Here is a 23,652-nt window from a genome sequence, read left to right on the forward strand (position 1 = left end):
CCAGCTCCATTCTACTAAAGGTGAGACAAAATTTGAAAATTCCTGAAAATTCAACAATCAGCGCTGCTAGCCAATTCAAGCCTACTCCAGCACACTCTGAGTCTGCTATAGAAAGTGATACCTGTCCCTTTTCTGCCTCCCAGACTTGCTCACTGGAGCTCCTTTGCCTGGCCTTACTTACCTGTCATTTTCCTAGCCCCAAAGTGATTAGGATGATCCTGATGTGACACACAATTCAATAAGAGACTCCATATCAAAAGGTGAAGGGTTATACGGTTTGCAGTGAATTAGATCTAGAAACAACTTGTGAGGAAATTGAACTTATGACCTCAGAACTGTCAAATCTATCCAGTTTGCTTGATCTCCCATTTCTAGGGTTAAACTGAGTAATAATAAAATAAATGAATTTCAGAACTTTGGCAGTTTTCCTTTAATTGAAATTGTGCTTTTCTATCATTACAAGGGGAAGTTCCAGACTTCAACTTAATAAAAATCAGCAGTAGTTTTCAGCCACATTAGATTTCCACACTAAACAGAAACAGCTGAGAAGCCACGGTAGGTAGGTTTGGTTACAATAGTTTAAAACTCAGTGGCTGGCTTTCTCTTGCAATTGCTATAACTATGAATCATAAGAAAATCAACTGGATCTCTCTGAGCAGATATAAGGGTGTCCATCATCTGTTATTTTGTTGCTACTTTGTTTTTCCAAAACGCGTTTGATCCTCCCAGGAGTGATATGGTTTTATTTTTTGTTTTCTACATTTTCATTAAAATACTCAAATGGGAATCAGAAATAAATAAGCCAACTCATAGAATGAGTGTTTCAGATAGAAAGAGTCTTTGGGATCCCCTAATCCATGTTATAACAGTTTACAAAAAAGTAGAAGAAAACTAAGGGATAAAACCAATCATCCAAGGTCACATGCCCAGTCCCAGTGACTAGAGTCTATACCACTTGCAGGGCCCTTTGCTTTACAGTATCTTTTTACCCATTTTATCAAAACAGTTCATTGAAAACAGAGATAGAAAGTAGTTTTTATTCTTTACAAGATGCTCTAGTTCCTGAGACAGTGAATAGGGAAGTCTTGGCAGGTAACAAACACAAACAGAAATATTTTAAGTTTTTGAGAACTTTTTACTTTAATGCCATACTACACTCAGATTTAAGCAAATCCCAATCATCTATTTTAAATGTGTTTTTAAAAATTATAACCAGAAGGCCCTGCTTTCAAATAAAGAATTTGTTTGTTTCTACCATTATGTAATAAGCAAGACATCATGATTTTTCAAAATTAAAATCAAATGGTTGTATTTATCATCAAATTCTTAACCCTATGATTTTCAATCATGGGACCATCACTTATGCATTTGTTGGGACCTGCACTTCAAATAATTTGGTACTATCAAGAGCAAAATTTATAAGCATTTTACTTTTTGTCTTTTGTTTTTGGTAAATTAGAGTTGATTCTATATTACTTCTACAATGACACTAATCATATATACTTTCACCCTTGTTTACTTGCATATGTGGGAGGGCAAGAGGTAGAATTCCAGTTAGTGATGGTAGGAATTGAGTCACTTACATGAAAACCACCCATTAGTATTTTCAGTATGAAGGACCCACTAAAAAGTATGCTAAGATCTTAGAGAATTTTGCATCTCTGCTCAACATATCATTACCTAGCCTGTTCTGCAAAAGTCTATATTCTTTTCCCTGCTGGTCTTTAAGCAACTCAAGATCAGATAAAATTTATTTCCCCTTGTTTGAGTCCATTGGAGGCCAGTACAGAGCTGCTGATGTGGCAGATGCTTACTTAATACTAGACCAAAGAAACTCAAACATCATCACTGCATGGCATCTTCACAACTCTGTGGATCCTAACATGTTGCAAGATAAGAAGGACAGCAGAACTCCCAGAGATTGTGCAGAAGCAGAGTGGTCTTTTTGCTTTTTTAAGCTTAAAAAAAAAAAAAAAAAGTACCAATCTACGTTTGTAATATCCAATTGCATTTAAAAAAAAAAATTTTTTTTAACGTTTATTTATTTTTGAGACAGAGAGAGACAGAGCGTGAACAGGGGAGGGGCAGAGAGAGAGGGAGACACAGAATCTGAAACAGGCTCCAGGCTCTGAGCTGTCAGCACAGAGCCCGACGCGGGGCTCGAACTCACAGACCGTTAGATCATGACCTGAGCCGAAGTCAGAAGCTTAACTGACCGAGCCACCCAGGCGCCCCTCCAATTGCATTTTTTAATCCCTGAAGGGATTGTATTCAGACCTAAGAAAAGGTCTCACTTACTTTCAAGCAACTTATAATGACTTTCTAAAAAGAGTTTGGAAATGTAGGAAGGTCAGGTGAAACCAGACAGCTCGGAGTTTCTCAGTCTGCCCCAAAACAAGTGTACAACGTGTACACAACAGAGGCAACGCACGCTCTTATGTCTTGCTAGTTACAGAATCATATGCTGACATCATCCTTGGTTCAACTCTGAAATCTTCTGAGCAGAATTATACCCTTATTCACTACTCTTCTGAGTAGAATTCTCTCTCTGAGTAGTATTATTCATACTAATAATGCTCAGATACCATTATTATTTCTCAGGTGCCTTCCATGCAATCCCCTTCTCATGTAAATCTCAATCCTAAAGATTCGGGATCGTTGTTGTTTGCAGAAAACTTAAGTGGTCTCTGCAAGACCAGAGTGCTCCAATTCCAGTGGTGGCCCTGGAATCCACATCCAGCTCTTCTGTCGGTCCAGGACCCCCTCTCCTCAAGCTTCTGGCAGAGCCATGGTTTCGATCAACTTGGATAAGCTCCTTGACAATTTATATCGCTTATGTTTCAAAAGAAAGAAAAGGAGGTTAAAAGAAATCTAACTTTCATTTGGATATTTTACTTTCTACTGAAATATTTTTGAATCAGGCAGCCCAAAAACTTATAAAAATGGCTGTATTAGTGTATCTGTGGGTCAAGTTTGTCGGTTCCATCAGCTTCCCAGCATGAAGCCTCTTAGTCTCAAAAAGGCCACTGGGACCGGGCTTTCCTGGCCACCCTCATACCCTGCTTCAGCTGCAACTGCCTTCCAGATTTATGAACTTGTTTGAGTGATTAGGCCCAAATCAGAGTATGTGAAATGAGCACGTCTGCTCTGACCAAATAAGGAGAATTTCATCCACAAGGGGAAGCCCTTCTCTGCACATGTGCATACCTGTTTCCTCTGTAAAGATGATGAATACCTCTCAAACCAACAATTACGTATGAATGAGAAACACTCTGGTAGAAAATTTAAGGAGAAAATGTGAAGCAGGCTCCTAAAACTGTATGTGTTTTATGCCACATTAGCTCGTTATTAAGAGACACTTGACACTCCGCAGACCACAGCTTTATCAACACATGCCCAGTGAGCGGTTCAGTTGAAGGGCTCGGTTCAAGTACTAACAATGAATTAGCCCACACCCCACTGCCAATAGGGTTGTTACTTGGAGAAGTCACCCTAGGCAGAGACAATGAACATGACCAGGGCAAAAAAAGAAGTGTGTGTCTGTGTGGTCGAGGAGAAATTAAGGAGGAGTGGTCATCGTATTATCCATTCGTTTTCCACCAAAACCACATTGTAAAATGCCACTCAATCACTAATCTACATATATAATTCTTTCTAGAACTATGTAAATCACTTCAGACTCTAGAGAATAGATTCAGAAAATCTGCTTTGATACTTTCAAAAAGCCATTTTTTTTAAGGTAATATCGTCTCTGAGAAGCTAAACATGTTTTAAAGATGTTATCCAGTACATTCTGGAAACAACTGGAAAAGTTGAAGAGATGGTACCCAAAGTCAACACCAGAGAAAGAAACAGAACCTATGGATCCCATTAAATCATAGTCTTAATTCTAAATTAAGTTAAGGTAGCCAGAGGGAAAACGAAATCTGTTTAAAAAAATGCAACTCTGAGTGAAGGAGAAAACTGCTCAATATCGTGTGAAATTTTATACGTTTTATTCACTGTTGTACATGTGGTGCCTAGAATTAATACCTAGCATGCTGAAGGAGCTATACAAATACTTGTTAAATAAATAAGTAAAAATGTGAGAATAAAAATAGCCAGACTTTTCAATCATATCTATAACTTGAGGCCTGAAAACAGTTTTATCAAACAATTTTAATCATCTTTACCAAAAGCCAGACTTAGCTAGATATCTACAGAAGTATAAAGGAATGTATTTTCCTTCTCACAGATCAAGTGTAATGAGGCCCTTGATTAGAACAATGACATATCGATATCCACAAGTGTCTTAATGTTAGCTTAAGTTTATTGTTTTTTGCGGGTGGAGGAGAAGGGAGGATGTGTTCCAATACACTGCCTTAGGCTATTTATTTTGTCTCCTTCTTTCTCAGTCTGCTCCACATTGCTCATATTTAACCAGTCTGTCCCTTCACAAAATTAGCCACTGCCCCGTGTTCTTTCAGATTAAAAAAAGAAAGAAAGAAAGAAAGAAAGAAAGAAAGAAAGAAAGAAAGAAAGAAAAAGAGCGTTTCAGATTATTGAAAAGAAAAGAAGGAGGGTAGGAGGGAAGAAAGGAGGGAGGAAAAAAATAGTCACAATGAGTTGGCTAGTAGAATAGCAAGAATATCTCCTAACAAATGCCATAGCAATATTTTTAAAAAGACAACTAAGCTTTATGTTCAAAAGTATTATCTTTAGTCTTATTTTCCTATAAGAACATCAAGTATTGGCCAAGGTGCTAAAGGTTTTATATTATACCTCATTTCATCTAATATCAGCAGAAGAAAAAGACTATGACAATGTGTACAAAGAGAACCCTGCTGTCCCAAAACTTGAAAAAAACAGACACAGAGATCATTACATTAGTGCTTTTAGTGGTTTCTGAGTGTGAGCACTGCAGACACTTGTATCAACAAGAAGCTATTGTACCAATGGAAATGACACGGTCGATCCTTTTTCTTCCCTTTACCTATCGAGCAGTGTTAGGCAAAGTGCCTTCTCTCCAGTTTCAGCATCTAAAAAATAAGGGCTGTATCAATAACCAAGAGCATGAGCTGAAGGGACTGTGCTGCCTCTGAAAAATGCAAAATATCAAAATTAGGCTAGTATTTAAAGAAACATAGCAATCATAGAAGAGCAAGCTACTACAGAGACCAAGGTTCTCTATGTCCCCACAGGGCAGGAAAAGACTGGAAGAAGGGGAACCCAGCTGTTTGACAATTCACTTCAAACCAGTAGCTAACCCTGGACATTTAATTTGGAAGGCGGTATGTTATTAAGGTTCAGCCACTCATAGGGAGAGCTCTGCTTGGCAAAAACACTAGAACAACCCCACAAAGAATGAGAAGCAGTAAGCTAACTCCAATTATTAAAATCATAAGCCTAGTAAATTGTTGAGCCCACTTTAAAGACATAAACAGGAAGACCCAGATTACTATAAAATTCTACGTTTAATTTCTATGAGTATCTATAGCACAGTGCCTGAACGCATGGAAGGAAGCACATGATAAATGTAAGACAAACTGCAATAAAATAAAAAGGCATAATACTTTGGTATACACAGAACTTAAAATAAATCTTAGGCATTTGTTTCCTACTGCTTATATGTCTATAGCATTTCACATTTAAAAAGTCATATAAATCTCCCTTGATATCAGAATTTCATATGAGACTTGTTAATCATTACTGCAACCATCTACTCTGATAAATGCAGGGTCATAGGAGCCGTGATCTACTAAAAGGCTCTAACTTTCTGGCCCAAGGGCAACCCATTCACAGGTCATGTACAGATGGTATATAGCCAGTTAGCTTTCTACTTCCCATTCTTTTGACTTTATTCTAATATTTTCCCAAGCAGAATCTCTCCTTGAAAACGCAGTACCTTCTAAATTAAGCACTTGTATTACTATTTGGAAATGAAATGTCAAGACAGTTTGCCTTCATGAGGGTAAGGTGGACCAGTCAATTTCTCTTGTTATGAAATTTTAAAGTGGTAGTAAATATAGAGTGGGCAAAAAAAAAAGCTGGATTTGATAAATAGAAAAAACTCAGGAGGTAGAGCAGAGGTCATGGATGGGCAGGTCAAGTTCTGAGGAGGCAGAATGATAATTCAGAGAAACTGTGAGTAGCAAATAGAAGTTATAAAATAGATAAAAATATACGTGATAAATCAGATAACGATGGGAAAGAAAAGCTTGACAACAGAAGGAATCTGACATGGGGAAGAGGTGTGTTATATAAAGGATAGCAAAGGAGAGGATGAGCCCATGAATTTCCATGAGTGCTGAATTCCCAGTTCCAGGTGTAGAGAAACCTAACTACATTCATAGCCCATACATCTGAATTTTCAGGAAGTTCTATCACTGTCAATTTCCCTTAATATATCTCCAAAAATTAAGCCAGAATTTCTGTCTTGCAACACACACACACACACACACACACACACACACACACCACACAAAACCAAAACTTTAAGAAACTTTTAAAAAGCAGGCAATGAACTTACTTAAACCTCTAGAAAAGAACAAAGCCATAGGTAATGTCTAATCTACTCGCTTAGCTACCAACTCTAATGAGCTTCTACAACTTTCTGACATCATTGCTGAAAGAAACCTTTCCACTATATTTTGAAAGAAATGGTCTCAAGATGGAAATGTCCTTTTATCTAGAATAAAAAAATTGGTTGCAAATGACCTCCAAATCTCTTTATATTCCTGAATGGCAAATTGAAAACTTTGAACATGGTAAAAAGCTAGAATGCTCTTCAAGTTGAGGGATGCCTGGGTGGCTCAGCTGATTAAGCATCTGACTCTTGATTTCAGCTCAGGTCATGATCTCATGGTTCATGGGTTCAAGTCCCACATCAGGCTCTGTGCTGACAGTGTGGGACCTGCTTGGTATTTTCTTTCTCCCTTTCTCTCTTCTCCTCTCCTGCTTGTGCTTTCTCTCTCTCTTTGTCTCTCAAAATAAATGAATAAAAACTTCTAAAAAATGCTCTTCAAGTTGAATAAATACATGCAGGATGACATAATGTTAATATGAAAAAAGTTAGTGTGGCTCCTCATGGATGTTAAGAAACTCCAAAAGTTCTCCCAAGGGAGGACCTACTTAGAACCAACTGCTGCAATATGTCATTAAAAATGGTGGAGCGTTCATGTTCATCTGTCCTCAGGCCTACAGTAGGGTTTCAGAACTCTGGGCCGCCCTTAGCACCCCTTGAATAGCAGCTTGTAAGGAACCCAAGAGGGGAGAAATTCTAGTAACCTGGCTAGAGAACTTGCAAACATCCTTAACTGGTTAATTAATTAGCCTACTTATTTTGTAGAAGTTGTTCTTTTGGAAGCAAATTCAGAAAGCAAGATATGGCCCATACAGACGGAGTAGAAAGGCATGATTGAATTCACACAGCTTAAAGATAGATTTCAAGTACACTTACACATTAGCATTGAGAGTCATGTTCTAAATAAAGCTATCTCAAAAAAGCTGATGAAAACTGCAAATTTCAGTCACATCAGTTCTGTGACATCACACTAGTGAGTTATAGGTTTCACTGTGTTAAGTTTCCCGTAAAGAAGAAAGCTCACAAAACTAAATCTATTCAGTAGAATGCTTAGAAATTAAATGGTATACATAAATGGCTTTCCCTAATACCAGACACCTAACAATATGTGTTCAGGGGATGCTGGTTGCTGCGTGCTGGCAGTTCCTTCCAGCACACAGATACAAGTCAGACAAGTGTGGAATTAAGGTCTCACTTTGAGCACGTTACTTAATTTCTCTATGCTCCAGTTTTTTACATGTGAGAGTAGACAAAAACCACCCTCCTCTTTGGTTTTCCATAAGGTTAAAAGAAGACATATACAAATCTCACATTTTGAGAGCCTCACACCCAAAAAGGCTAACCGCTGCCAAGGAAGAATCAGAACCATCACCGACACCATCATCATCCTCATTGTTATTATTATTCCTGGATTTAATACAGGAAACACAGAATCATCCTCATAGGTACTTATAGTTTTGCCTGTTTGTCTGGTTTATCTTATGGTGTTAGGCAATGAGTGGTCTATCTATTCCAGAGTGTCCCCACCCCAGCACTACTGACACTGTTCACAGATAGGTCTTTGTTTTAGGGGGCTATTCTGTGCATCGCAGGGTAGACGGCCGCATTCCTGGCCCCCACCCAGTAGATACCAGTAGCATCTCCAAGTTATAATAACCGAAAATGTCTCCAGATGCTGTCGAATATCCCATGAAGGGCAAATTCACCGCTGGTTGAGAACCACTGGTTAATACCAATGACAAGGGATTGTTGGCTTCGAAAATGCTGAGAATTCTCTTGAGTGGGCGGCAATCCAGACAAGCAGAGGTACAATACTGGTGTCAGCTGTCACCCACCAGGTCTCACATTCTTACTCAGTGTATTGCATGGAATTTTAAAACAATTCCTTGTCAGGAAACCACACAGCAGCAAGCTCAGAATTCCTGAACTTACAAAATAAGCCATGGAAACACTGTGGTGGAAATATAATAAAGCAATAAAGCACAAACTACACAGACATGAACAATTTGGCAAATGTTCCCCAATCAACCCCACTCAGTGACCTAGTCATAGCATGAGCAATGTCCTTTCTTCTTTCTGCATTAAAGGGGGAGTGTGGTCAGAGGAAACACTGGATGCCAAAAATGCCTGTGTTTTCATTCAGCTGGCGAGCAAGGTTCAATGTCTCTGCTCTAGTCTTTCCAACTGTAAAATGGAGTTGGTAATAAAGAATACCCTGACCTAACTAGGTTTTGATTCTAAGTTGAGGATATCCATTCACTATAGGGCCTCAGGTTATAATAACCACTAGGGGGAAAATCACTATAACCATAAGAAATAATTTTGTCTCTGACCTTTTGGAATAAAAAAGTGGAATTTATTTCATCTTTTTCATGGAATGTTTTACTTTCCCATGTCATCTCACCTATATTGGTCTTCTCACCATATCTATACAAGGACCGAAAACATTATGTATATCAGTATTTCACAACCTTTTTTTTTTTTTTTTTCATTATTAACCACTGAAGGAAACCTCTTAGGCATTCCCCCAACCCCCCAATCATCTCCCCTGCTTCATGGAATATTCAGGGATATGCTGAATATCTCTTTATTTACTGTGTCCCTTGGGAGGGCCACAAACTATTGTAAAGTGAAGATGTCTATGCTCCCCAAGAATCCATTTTCACTCCCTACGGCAATATTACCCCTCCTGAGGGTCATGATAAAGATGGACAGATCTAGTTTACAACATGTGTTCAGGGCTTGAAAAGTCACCTTTTACACAGCAGGGGCTTTTTTTTTTTTTTTAAGTAATCTCTAGTAGTCCCAGTGTGGGACTCGAACTCACAACCCTGAGATCGAGTCACATACTCCACAGACTGAGCCAGCCAGGTGCCCCTACACAGCAAAGATTTAAATGAGTTTCTGAAGAGGCTTAGAATACTGGAAAGAATATGAAGAAAACAGGTAATCCCATATGACATCAAAGCTGAACCTCACCTGGAGAGGTATAGATTCCTAACCTCACTCCTCTAGGACCACAGTGCCTTAGGGCTGACAGCACCCCTAAATGGCCCCAAGCCTAACTTGATCTCAGCTATAACCTAGCTTCATCTCTGAAGGAAAACTCCATCAAACACACATCTCTTGGTAAACATGCAAAGGATTCTGTTAGGTATTAGAATTATAAAAATAAATGGCATATAATGGCTACCATGGAAGAAATCAGAACCATGGGCAAAGGCATGTGCAGCTTTGGTTTGGCACCTTTGGATGTAGAGCTGGAGTCACAGAGGCAAGGTGGCCTTACCGGGGCAGACATGACAGGAGCAAGGTCTAAATGAATCAAGTGGACAGGATGTGTGTGCACATACACAGTGTGAGCAAGGGGGATCTTGCAGCAGGAGAGTGACTGTGTGTCTTGCGTAGAGAGTATCAGCTCCAGCCAAGTGGCCTAGTGGGTCAGATCTGAATTTTCTGCATTGTTACACAAAAGCTGGATTTTATGTCAAATCTCCTGATGTGGAAGTGTAGGCTTAAAATTTTAAAACCTTTTGTGGCTTAAAACAAAGAAACACAACTGCATGCAATATAGGACTATCAATATGTAAACTATTTGCAAACAAATGACAAGAAAAATGTCCTCACTTCCTTGAGCAAAGAGGCTCAGATTCTAAGGTACTTCTCACATCACAGAAAGCACTGAATGCTGATATGAAGCTCCTTCCTTTATCTAGTACATCAATAAGGCACTAATTCAACAGACTAATCTGGTGGGTAATTATGCACAATTGGTCATATCTTTACCATTTAAGAAAAATCAAGGAATAGTATACCCTAACTACTCATGAAGAAATTTAAATGGCACCCTTCTATAACCACAAGTGGAGTAGACTTCTGCATGATTTTAGTATATCAGGAGCTCTTCATAATCACTGATTTCACCTATACTTAACGATTTAGTGATGGTGCGTTTTCTGCCTAGACAAAGTGTAACATCACCAAACTAGTAGTATTACCCTATGTATGCATTTTAAAATTCCCCAAACATGTAAATAATTATATTTCCCTAAAATTTTAGTTGATATAAAGGCACAAATGAATCATAGCCCTGGGCCCAATGGCTTAGCTTTTTCATAAATATAAACATTTTTTAGTAGTTTGAAATCTTTTAAAATACAGTCCCTCCTAAGTCACAGCAGCTGTGCCAACTGTATTCTCCAATCTCGGGAGTTCTGCCAGTTAGTTCCATTTATTTTTTTTCATTTTTTATACCATGACTGTAATATAAAATTAATCCAAAGTTTTGTATTTTGCTGACAAACAAATGCAGGATTTCAAAGCAGTGTCACTGAGAGACTAGAACAATGTCAAAAAAAACACACACAAAAAAAAAAAAAAAAACAAAACCAAAACAGTAATGTATTGAAGAGTTTTATAGTAGTTATGGGATCAAGATCAATGGCCAAGACAAAGTCAATGCAGAGAAAATTACCTTATTTGTAAACTCTTTAGCTAAGATCTGAATGATAGGAATAGCCTTTTATAAAATAAGTGAATTCTCTTAGTGATATTAGAACTTAATGTTAATAGCCGCGAAGTGCTATTACAGGAAAATTACAAGCTGACTCTTTCCTAGTCATTAAATATTGTTAGCACACTCTAGTTTTGACATACTAACATAAGAGATAATAAAACTCATAAATCAATTGGCGGTCTGCTTCTAAGATTTACTTTACTCAAATTGGTCAGTTAGAATATTATACTGAATATCCTTTTAGCTACCTAAGCATAGGGACCTCATAGAGATGAGAACTTCTGAACAAAGAATGGAGAAAGAAGTGTATAGGGATCATCATCCAAATGAGGGAGATCCTTAATTATAATGGTTTTAGAATTTTTATCTCAAATTTCTCTAAATTTCCAACTGTTATCTTATGATAAAAACTGAATGCAATAAGTGTCTACGATCAATCAGTTTTTCATTTCTGTTCTGTTTCTACTTCACCTAGACTGAACTAAGATGGACTCTGAATAAAAAGTCCATACAAAGTTGGTAGTTCCCTGAAACTAGTCCTTGGCCTGTGTTGCTTCAACACAGAAGTTTTGACTAGTTCACATCAAAACAAGAAAAACAAGGGTGACAGGAAGTTTTTCATATCACTGAATTTATATAGTTTGTAAGATTTTTTTTTGTTCTGAGGCTACCCTTTTCATTAATTTGTTGACATTAAAAAGTTTACTTTATAAAATGATATGGATAATAAATTGGAGCTTCCCTTGAATTTTTCAATTGAATGTATTTTTCAAAAGACAAGGTTGGTGAACTTTTATTGGCTTCCTCTTTAATTTTAATTTCTACTAAATCTCAAAATCTAAAAACCACTGCTTTGTGTGACTTAGAATATTTGTCTAATTATCTATAGGAAGGTACCATAGTGCTTGTACAAGGCCTCTGCCAGGAAAGGACAGGACAGGGAAAGGGGAAGGTGGGTCCTGAAGGGTAAGCCCTGGGGCTCACCTCCAGGGAATGAGTTGCCCCCAGCCCAAGTCTAAGACCAGGACAGCGGGCTTCACCACTTAGTTGTGTATTCTTATCACCCACCTGCTCTGAGTTCACTGTGACCATGTTAAGAGGCTGCTTCTAGGTGCTTCTAGTACGAATTCATGAGTCTAATCATTTGGGCAATTCACTCTGTGACTTTGGAAAATGACCAATGACAGCATGAAAGCACTGACTGAGATGTCAGTATTGGGATGATAAGTGATATAATGGACCCGTTGACTTCTGGCTTCTCCTCCAGGCATGTGAGATTGAATTGAGGTTAAAGGAGTCAAGGAGACCTCAGGGTAGAGCATTTTGCCAAGTCCTTGACCACCTCTCCTTTGATATCTTGATCAAGAAATACACTCCATGCTTCCTTCATTCTCATTTTCTCTTCCATTCCACACACACATGCATGCATTCCTGCTTTCTTCTTGCTACACAAAAGGAGGTTCAGACAGAAACCCTGCAGGGTCCTCTTTGGTGGTGTTTGAGACTGTGATAGTGGACAATAGGACAAATCTCAAAACCTACAAAAAATTTGTGGCCAAACTCAAAGGGGTCAAACCTTGGGATATTAACCTAGTTAATATTTCTTCCTAAAAGTCACTGATTCTAGACTGCAGCAAGACTCAGTGGCTAAACTCAACTGCTTTCAGAAAGAAATATTATTTCTCTCAAAGAGAGTAAATACTAACCAAACAAAACATGCAACCCAAATGAACACAGATTGCTAACAGAGAGGAAACCAAAAACAGCAAAGACTCATCATAAAATACTAAGAACCTATCATAATTTCTCAAAGGTTCAGTTGAGTTCACTGGTATTTTCTAGCTCAGGTGGATATATTTCTTTTCCTCAGCCTAATCAACCATCCCTTGAGGAATTTCAGATTAATTTATTAGCTACTTCAGATTTTTTTTCTTTAAAAAAATAAATAAGCTGATAGAAACTATGAACTCTGTTTCCTGATTGGGAGACTGAATTCGCCACATGTGCTCTGGCTTCACAATCCCACAAATAAAACACACTCAGGAAAGCAGCTGCCTCTGGATTCGACTCCTCACCCATTTTTCCCCACGTGAGCATGTGCACGTGTGTATGTGCACACACATGCACGCTGTGCCCACTGCGAGAACAGGGTGCCCCATCTTCAGGGACATGGCAGGAGACACCTTCCAATGGGAGGTGGCATGGTGTGTCCCTTGACCCTTGACACTTGCTGGCATCAACAGCCTCACTCAGGTGGGGGGAAGAAAGGGGTGCTGACCTGTACTGGCTCAGGGGGAAGCTGGACCACGTGCTGCATGCGCTCGCTGTGGTGATGCCTTGACTCTTCCTCATAGATCACATCCCTCTCATGCTGGGGAAGGTTCAGGAAGCGACGGATGGTACACAGGTTCTCCCAGAGTGTGCGGTTCTCTGGGCTGGGGTTCTCCTTCCAGCGGAGCAGTTCACACAGCCAGCCCTAGAGGGAGAGAAGGTCACTTGAGTTAATGTGTAGGGTGCAGAGCAGCAGAGGATAGCCTGACTGAGGTCACAGTCTGACAACTCTGAAGAACCAACCAATGACCACACAGGTGGTTACACCAATGCCCCAAAATCTTCATTCTTGTTAATGATCTTATCACCCTTCCTACTGAATATATTTTCAACTAATTTATAGTTCCTTTGTAAAAGATACTCAAGCAAGATTACAGTTATCTGATTCTCAAAAAAAAAAAAAAAAATTCATTCATGTTGAACAGCTACAATTTTTAAAGACTGCCCAATTGGATACTTTCCATTCTAAGAAAAATGTGAAAATGAACAAATATGTATTGACAACATAGTGAATTCTAAAGAAGGAGAAACATTTAAGTGTAAATAGCACCGAATTCTCTAGGAAGGAAATAGTCTTAGAATTATCAATAACTCCACAAAATAAAAACAACAACCTTAGCGAGAATGAAAAAGTTATATGTGTTTTCAGTCTCTGAATGCCTTGGGCCCTAGGCCCACTTAACCATCACCGTCCCGCCACAGCCACACCTGCAGGAAGGTAGGCAGTTGGTCGGGTCACACCTGCAAATGTGCTCCCAATTCTGGCATCCGGATGTTCTCTCGCTTGAAACTGCACGAGAAAGAAAATGTAATGCAAATAATGATGGATTATATGAAAATAATACAGAGGATGCTGTCAACATCGCTCACTGACTCATGTCAAAATATTTTACCCAGTAGCTTTCTAACCCATCATTTCCAAGCTACATCGCTAATTTTAAAAACAAGAATTGTCCCACATCACGCCTCTTGCAAAAGAGTAAGAATTTTTCTGAAAAGGTGCATAAGGAAACACAAATGACTTTGTAAAAATTAAATCCCGAATCCCAACAAATTCTATATCATAACTTGTAAGCCAATGAAAGTTCCTGACATGCATTATAAAAACCCCATATAATATCGTAAGCTGTTGTTTGTCTAACTCTCCACTGTGTCTTCTGCCTTTACCCAAAAAAAGGCAAGATTTGATTATCTCCGCTGCATCAGCCAAGACAGCAACACCAGCTGTTCTCATTGTGCAGCCTCTTCCTCGCGGCCTCCATGTTAATAACCTGATCATTCCATTTTCTCCTTCAACTGCCGGCTGCAGCACCGCGAAGAGACAAAAACCCAGGCCCATCTGCAGCAGCTGTAGGCACTGAACTGTGAAGCCACTGGGGATTTATAAACTAATCTGTAACACAACACTGCCTTGTTTTTACAAGTGAGAGGCCACATTTGCGCAGACCTGATCTTTTCTTGCAATAAACTGGGAGCTGGGGAGAGTTAGAGGGTTAGGAAGAATGAAAACAAGATATCGAATCATTTGCTTGGAAATGTTTTTCCAAGTATTTCCATAGATTTCTTTCAAGTCAATTGAGAGACAGGTAAATGCTGATTTTCAAGGTGCAACGTGTATGAAAACTGAAGACAATTAAATTTTTTATCCCTATCAGGAAATAAACTATATTTTTAAAAAATCTCCTAGTCCCAAAGTGTTTCCTCAAGGGTTTCTTTGTACAAAGGAAAGAATTCTTGAAATGGAAAATAAACCATCTGTGGAAAACTGAGCTCCTATTTCTCTATCTCTATACAGATCTGAGTCTCCAACCGAACTCTTTCAAATGTTTCAAACAGGTATGTTTAACATCTCCCAGGGGAGGCTATAGCATAGAGACCAATCATTTAACAGAAAATAAAAACACAAACCTACATCTGTTAAAAGATGAAGTTCTGAGATACCCAGACCTTAAGGAGGACACAGCACCTGCTGTTCCGCCTGAGGAGTGAATTGCATTGTGGGAAGCTGCAGCTTGAAAGGAGACAGGTGACAGCTGAGTGGTATCTCCACTTATGATACTCGGAATGTCTCGCACAACATTCATTGCTGCATTTGATTTATATGCGCTGTTATAATCTGCACTCATTACCATCACTTAGAACAAACTACAGGCCTCGTTATGGACTGTGTGCTGTCTGCCATCAGTCTTTAAGAAGTGTGGTGCTCAATTTGCCCACTGACATGCAAGGTCCTGACCTTGAAGCTATTAGGGAGCAGATTAGACACAAGTGTGATCATGTGTGCAGGCATAAGCAAACCAAATTAATTTCTGGCACAGGGAGGTAGCCAACAAGACCCTGTTCTTAGGGAACCAGAGAACTTCCTCAAATCCCTGATGGAGCTGAGCTAATAGCATGTTTAAGGGAACCCGGTTTTGAAGATGAAGCACATCCATGGTATTTAGAGGGTTATTAATCTAGTTTCCCCACAAAGTGTTTGCTTGGCTGATCAGATTAAGGGATGGAGCCTTCCACAGTGCACCCCCACCACAGCAGGCCCCAAGAAATCTGTGATACTTCACAGCCTTGGACATATTGCACCATGTGTACCCAGCTGCTTCAATAATTAGCTTATGAATGTATCAGCTGGTTCTGTGATTTTTATAAATAATAACTAACCTACAGAGCAGAAAGACTGTCGAGAGCCTTACACTAGCACAAAACTGCAAGGTGCTCCTAACTCTGACTTGCTGTTCCACTGAACGCCGATATCCCCTACTAGTGGAGCTCCTGTAATGCCATTTATAAATATTTATTTTGCATTTGAAATGGCCATCTATGTGTGTCAGTTTTCTTCACAGCAGCCATAATTTACTTTCCTTTTGCTCTGGCTCACCACTCATTCCACGTATTTGTAGCCTTACCTTCCGAAAATCTATTCTCCCTCCCCACTTCCCATCTCACCCTCCATCTTTTTATTTACTTGATCCTTCCACCGACCCATTCGGGATGCCTATCTCTGTTTTCTCAATGGGGGTCTCTTATTAGCTTGTTTAGTGGCTAATGAATGTGTGAGAAAGTGCCATGTTGCTGCATGAACACACATGTATGAAACTGTGAGTGAACCCACCACAGAAGAGATAAAGAGTCCCCACATTGGGATTTTTTTTTTCATTTATATAATTTTTGCATGCCGTCCAAGAAAGTTTTGCAGTATCAGGAAAAAAAAAAGTGTAAATGTCAAATAAAACAGTGACAGATGACAGTATTCTCTATTGAATAGCACTGTTTCTGTCGTGCATGTTCAATGGGAACTCATGAATTATTAATAAACAAATCTCCTTTTTCTGTTAAAAATCTCAAGTAGGTTTTTTGTTGTTATTCCCTGCCGTGTTGTGTGGAGAATTCCAGGAGATTTATTTTCATTTCAGAAATGCTGATACAGAAGTTTATCTGATTTCCAGTCCTGGTCAGCACTGGGAGCAGGCACCATGAACTGCAGGTATATACCTATCTGTAATTTCTCTTTTAGTCTGGCTGTAAATTCTGACCAAAGGTTAGTTACATATTCATATAGTCAGGTTAGCCTTTCTAGTATGGTAAAACTGAGGCTAAAAAGTGAGTTACGGCCAGGAAGCTCAGAGAATTTTCAACTTTGAGCCCTGAGACTAACTGCTAAGTTCCTGGTCTGACATTAAATGATTGGGTTACCGTTGGGCAAGTGGTTACCCTCTTACAGCTTCTGGAATATAACCGCAAAAGGAGGGGTTTACAAAAGATGGTCTCTAAGTTCCCTTTCCAGCTCCACATTCCATGGTCTGTTACCTTGTTATTTGTCAGAAATAGCAGATAATAATTAGCCATCAGGGTTAAAGTACAAAGAAACCACCTTAAGCGGGTGATTAAGGGCAACATCACCAGTGATAACATATGGACATCATGAACCCTGTGGTATGACGCACTCCAAAGGACACACACAGTATCTGCAGAAGTCTTGCCAAAAATGCATAACCCCAGTTGAATCATGACAAACCCAAATTGAGAGATGTTCAACAAAATAACATATCAGTATTCTTCAAAAGTGGCACTGTCATTAAAAAAAAAGAAAGAAAGAAAAGCGGAGTGCCTGGGTGGCTCAGTCGGTTAAGCATCCACCTCTTGGTTTTGGCTCAGGTCATGATCTCACAGGTTCGTGAGTTTGAGCCCTGCATCAGGTTCTGAGCTGACATCGAGGAGACTGTTTGGGATTCTGTCTCCCTCTCTCTCTGCCCCCCACCTTGCTCATGCTATATCTCTCTCCTTCAAAATAAATAAAAATAAACTAAAAAAAAAAGAAAAGAAAAAGGAAAGACCAAGGAATGGCCACAGACTACAGAAAATTCAGGAGAAATAAAAACCAAATGCAGTGTGATTCCTGGATGGGATCCTGGCACAGAAAATGGATATTAGTGGGAAAACTACTGAAATTAGAATAAACTTTTTAGGTTAGTTAATGGTATTAAAACAATGTTAATTTCCTGGTTTTGATAACTGCACTGTGGTGACGTAAGATGCTAACAACAGAGGAAGTGAGGGTTATATAGAAACCACTATTTTACAACATTTCTGTGACTCTAAAAAATTTGTTAAAAACAAACAATGTCAAAAAAAACTTACGTAGAAAAATATCCATGGAGTCTAAGTGTAATGATGACAAGGAATTTATGATTAAAACTTTTACCTTCAAACTCTGAATCCAGAGAAGGAATAGAAGTTTAAAGTCTGCATCCTTGTAATCAATGGTTAAAGAGTTCCCAAGCATTCAATGCATAAGTATCTATAACATCTCATTTTAGCCATCTAATCAGCCTCTTAAACAAATGTTTCCTTCAGTCAAAAACACAGCTCTGACCACCCTTTCCAACTATGCAGGTGAGGAGACACTCATACCATTCAAGATATAGTTTGTTTACAATCCATATGTTCCGGAAAAGTTGCCTGCCAATCTAAATTTACAAAGCAAATCATGTTGTAAATGTATTAGGAATCTTTACTACTTGAAGGAATGTGCCATTGTTTCTTTTTAAAAGATGAATAATCCCACAGTTTATCTTTTAGTGAATGGACAGTTTTAATTAAAGATCTACTTAAATGAGACATCCCTATTTCCCAATTCAAAAAGCATTTAAAAAGGCAACAATAAGAACCGTCATTTGTTCCCGTTTTTCCTTCATGGTCTCGTCTCCCATCAATTTCTCTATTGACTTTGTGCTCCAGCCATGGTGAATTACTCCCAGACTCTGAAGATACTTGGTATTCCCACCTCCAGGCATGGGCTGTGGGGTATATACCTACCCATCTGTGATTTCTCTTTGGTTTCAACCAATGGCTGGCTGTAGTTGCTTTAGCATTTTTAGTATGGTAGAAGGGAGGCTAAGTGAATCATAAGCGTTTTGAGCACAGCTAATACTGCTCATGTTACTCCCTTGGCTGGAATGTCTCATATTCAACCTTCTGTCCCCCGAGAAGGTACATGCCAAGGCTCAGCTGACAAGGCCTCACCTGATCTGTGAGAACTGTTTGGTCACTCCTGTATGACCCCAAAGCATGTTGCTTATACTCTTCTACAATTTGATGATGATGATGATGATGATGATGATGATGATGATGATAACGGTCAGCCTCTTGGGGTACCTGGGTGCTCAGTTGGTTAAGTGTCTGACTTCAGCTCAGGTCATGATCTCACGGTTCATGAGTATAAGCCATGTGTCGGGCCCTGTGCTGCCAGCTCAGAACCTGGAGCCTGCTTCAGATTTTGTCTCCCTCTCTCTCTGCCCCGCCCCCTTCTCATGCTCTGTCTTTCTCTGTCTCTCAAAAATAAATAAATGTTGGGGGCACCTGGGTGGCTCAGTCGGTTGAGCGTCCGACTTCAGCTCGGGTCATGATCTCACAGTCTGTGAGTTCGAGCCCTGCGTTGGGCTCTGTGCTGACAGCTCAGAGCCGGGGGCCTGCTTCAGATTCTGTGTCTCCCTCTCTCTCTGACCCTCCCCCATTCATGCTCTGTCTCTCTCTGTCTCAAAAATAAATAAACGTTAAAAAAAATTTTTTTAAATAAATAAATGTTAAAAAATTAGAAAAAGAAAAAAAAGAATTGTCAGCTTCTTGATGGGGGCGGAGGGAAAAAGTTGGTTTCTGGCTCATTTTAGCATTTTCAGAGCAGTGTGATCCTTACACAAAAAAGACACTTTATAAATGCTTATTAGATGTACTGAAATTAGCTGAGTGCATAGAAATTAGCCTACTGGCATGTTTTACAGCCTCAAATTCAAAGAGGTATTTCTCTGAAGTTACCCTGTCAATGTTCTGAAGATTGTTCTCCCATCTCTAATGCATGAATACAATAAAAATGGGATGATCCAATTTACATTATATATTAATGTGTTATATATAATATATAAATGCAAATAATGACAGGTCTCTCAGAATATTAATTCAGTTTGCAATCTTATAGCGAGCACCCATCTACTATGTGCCATACAATGTGCTGGTATGTTACATACATCATTTGTCTTGATTACTTTTATTAAAAAGGTGAATTGAGATCACCAGCAAGGAAGTGAGTATTTGGACTATGAAGCTCAGGAAAAATATCATCATAGAGAATATGACATGAAAGGTGGATCTTGAAAGATAAAGATGGATTTCACTAGGTGGGGAGAGGAAGTAATCAGAAGAGATAACATTATCAGCAAATGCATGGATTTAGAAAATTATCACACCCCAGGAATCAGAAGCAACTTTGCAGTCTAGAAACAGAGGTGGAGTCAGATTATAAAGAATAACACGCAAAGAAATTTCATCTTAATCGTATGGGCCATGGGAGCTATAGAAAGCTGCTAAATGATATGACAAATAATTAACTTTTCTTTCTTTTTTCTTTAAAGTGTATTTATTTTCAGAGAGAGAGAGTGAGTGTGAGTGGGAAAGGGACAGAGAGAGACATAGGGAGAGAAAGAGAATCCCAAGCAGGCTCCACACTATCAGGGCAGAGCCCTCCACGGGACTCAAACCCACAAACCCTGAGATCATGACCTGAGCTGAAACCAAGGGTCAGACTCTCAATCAACTGAGCCATCCAGGTGCCCCTTTTCTTTCCCTTCCTTCCTCCCTCATTCGTGTCTAACAAGAAGTCCTTTGAGAAAAAACTATGATAAAGTCAACATCACTTATCCTAGCCTAGATATTTTTTTTTCCCCAACAGTAAAATCAGGACTCACAATGACCTGGTAATGGTAAAGTACATAATTCATATGTTTCACCCAATAGGAGTTTTCATTCTCACAAAAAAAAAAAAAAAAAAATGACATATATCATAAATACTACACTATATCAATAATTCTAAAAAATCTGTTCTCATTATTCTAACCATTTTCCTTTCTCTCCATGTGTGTTGTTATTGTTGTTATTCACATGAGAATTTTTTTACAGCTTTCTTGGATTAAAAAACGAACCAGGAAGGGCAGTATCTATTTTACTTATAGAACATTTTAAAGTTTTAAAATTTTCAGGTAGACAGCAACAGAGTGACATTCTGCAAACTGCATACCAAAGGCTGAGAATGTCCAAATAACCAGGGAGGTCTTTCCCAAAACAATAATATGACCAGTGTTTGAGTGTGGACCCCAGTAGATATGGGTTTGAATCCCATAAGCTCAAACCTTCCCTTGAAGTGATGGGGGAGGGGAAACAAAAGGGAAGAGCAGTGTTTCTGTCCGTGGTACTGAAATGTCACTGTGTACTGCGTGATTTTCCTACCCCAGGACACTGGTAATGACTCCAACTTCTCCCAGGCCCCATGTTTTTTCCTTTAAAAAGTCTAAGTTTTAAAAAGTTTAAGTGTTGATGACAACTTTCCTATTTTTTACAATATTTAAGAATAAATACAAACCAGCATTTGCTTAGCAACAAACACAAGTTTACAGCCTAGTCTGATCTACAAAGAGAGAAAGTGAGTAAGTAAGTAAGTAAGTAAGTAAGGTTGTATTTGCCTTGAAGACAGGGCCTTGTCACAGTCATTATGTTGTAATGTGCCCTAGGGGCCTAACACAGAGCTGATAAGTGAATTCAGCCTAGAAATAGTAAGAACCCCCCCCACTGCCACCACACCCCCCCACACCCCGCCTTTGCCCCTCTAGGAACTCCAATGAATGAATAAGTCAGCAAATGAACAGTTCTTTAGGAGAATGACTCAAAGCTTCTTGCACAGAAATGTAAAAGGCCATTTACTCACCCACATCCTCAATACAGAAAATGTCAGCATATGTAACCAAAAGGAAATGTTTTCTGAGTGTCTCAAAAGAAAATTCATATTATTAACCACAGACAGTCGCTTTCTAAATGGAAGCACATAAAGTCCCCAAACAAACTTTTGTAACTGTGAAAGGATTTCTCTTCAGCTGGTTGAGACTCTTCTGAAGTGTGAAATGAGCCAGATAATATTCAGCTCTTGTTTCTTAGTCACCAAATTCTCTTTTCATGAATCCAATAAGTGTCTATTAAAATAAATAAACCCCCTAATGATTCAAGATAACCTAATCAAGAAAACTGAAATGGATAAAAGGCTAACTGCAAGGGAGACTTGTCAAGGGCTTCAGTGACTCCCTGACGAGGAGGTCATCTAAACCCGAGAAAGGTTTGTGCTTAGCATTTGGTTACAGTTCAAGGTTAATTATTTTATACCTTGAATGTGGTAAGTAAAAATGATCTGCTTCTTTTTGTATTTTTCAAAATTGTACACTAAGTTCTAAACTATTTTCATGGGGACCAATTTTCAGCTGTCTCTGGGCATGTCTCTCACATTTCTATGGATGTGTTTGTAAAGATTGAATCTGTAATTGAGAGTAATGAAAATTTTATTTCAAAACAACTCCTTAACTTCTGTTACAGAGGACTCAAGACAAAGGGGAATTTCATAAAATCTCCCTCCTTGCCAAAGATGCATGGGAGAAACAAAGCTATATAATAATGTGGAGACGTGGTATGATTTTATATAAATATGTACACACATACATACATGCCTACATGACAATATGCACCTGAAAAAGCCATCCATATCTGTCAAAAAGATGAATGAATCTGGAATTTTCTACTTCTCCATTTAAATACCAGAAAGGTATTAATAGCAAAATGTTCTAGGCTAAAACATCAAGCAGAAAAGAACCAAAGTATTTCAAGTCCCTGACTTCAGGTCCAAATTCCACATACCTGTGACATAATACTATATATTTTGCAAACTGCCTCAAAAATTTGTAAGTGTGTGGGCGGGTGGAGGAGGGGAACCCAGACACAGAGGAAACTGGGAATAAGAATTTTTTTTTTTTTTTGAAAGATCAGAGCTGGGGCCAGAGTGAGGCAAGCAAACAACTAATGCACAAAATTTAAGGAGTGCGGCTCTGAAAGTGTGTGCCTCCTTCACATTTATACCTAGGACCCAGCTTGCTTCACCCTGGTCTTGGCCCTGTGAAAGGAAGATGATTACACAGTTTCTACAGCAAAGTGGTAGGGGCTCTTCATAGGCACAAACATTCTCCAGCTATAAGAACCCTGATTTAACTCAATGTGCTCTTTGTAAGAGGGCTGGAAGAGTTTGGAGAAGTAGTTTTAATAGGTCAACCTGATTTGCTTCACAAGCAAGTTTACAAAGGTGCCATGCCATGAACTGGAAAAATAATGTAACTCAAGGATTTCTGCAGTAGATAAAGATGTGCTTAAAACTTGTACAAAAACTTGAGCCATGGGTAAAGGTATCTGACTTTTAAAAACTGCCTATGAACTCTGTGATTAATCTTCATTGATATCTAAATAAAGGCTTCCTTAAAAGCTACTTTTAGAGCATGAAATATTAACATAACTAATTGTGGGTTGGTAAAAAGAACCCCATACTATAAGATTGGTACAAAAACTGAGACCTTGAGGGAATTTCTGCTGATAATCTCAACAGAATGTAATCTTTTGAGATTATGCTGAAAAAAAAAAAAAGGCAGAGAATGAAGGGCTCAATTTGACGCTTAAACATCGTTGACTGCCTGCTTTAATCTGGCATTTGAGAATGTTGAGAAATCTAATTTCTTCACTACTTGGCATAGTAACTTTTTTCAAATGGTAATTGTAGTGTAAATATATTAATTTTTTTCTATTTGAATTCAGTGGATATGCCTGAAATTGTAGAAAGTGACAATTGACAAAAGTAGAAAGTTCTCCTTGATAGGCTGTCAATATGACTGCA

General features: G+C 38.8%; 1 protein-coding gene across 3 annotated transcripts in view; it reads right to left on the reverse strand.

Moving 5' to 3' along the window:
- Positions 1-23,652, reverse strand: part of SATB2 (SATB homeobox 2) — a 195,840-nt gene that overhangs the window by 24,287 nt on the left and 147,901 nt on the right. For all 3 annotated transcript variants that reach the window (XM_045480639.1, XM_045480638.1, XM_045480641.1), the window contains one exon: positions 13,357-13,554. In XM_045480639.1, coding sequence (XP_045336595.1) covers positions 13,357-13,554 — 198 coding nt within the window. The remainder of the gene's footprint in view (positions 1-13,356; positions 13,555-23,652) is intronic.

This window comes from Leopardus geoffroyi, chromosome C1 (assembly GCF_018350155.1).
Source record: "Leopardus geoffroyi isolate Oge1 chromosome C1, O.geoffroyi_Oge1_pat1.0, whole genome shotgun sequence".
Taxonomy (NCBI): domain Eukaryota; kingdom Metazoa; phylum Chordata; class Mammalia; order Carnivora; family Felidae; genus Leopardus; species Leopardus geoffroyi.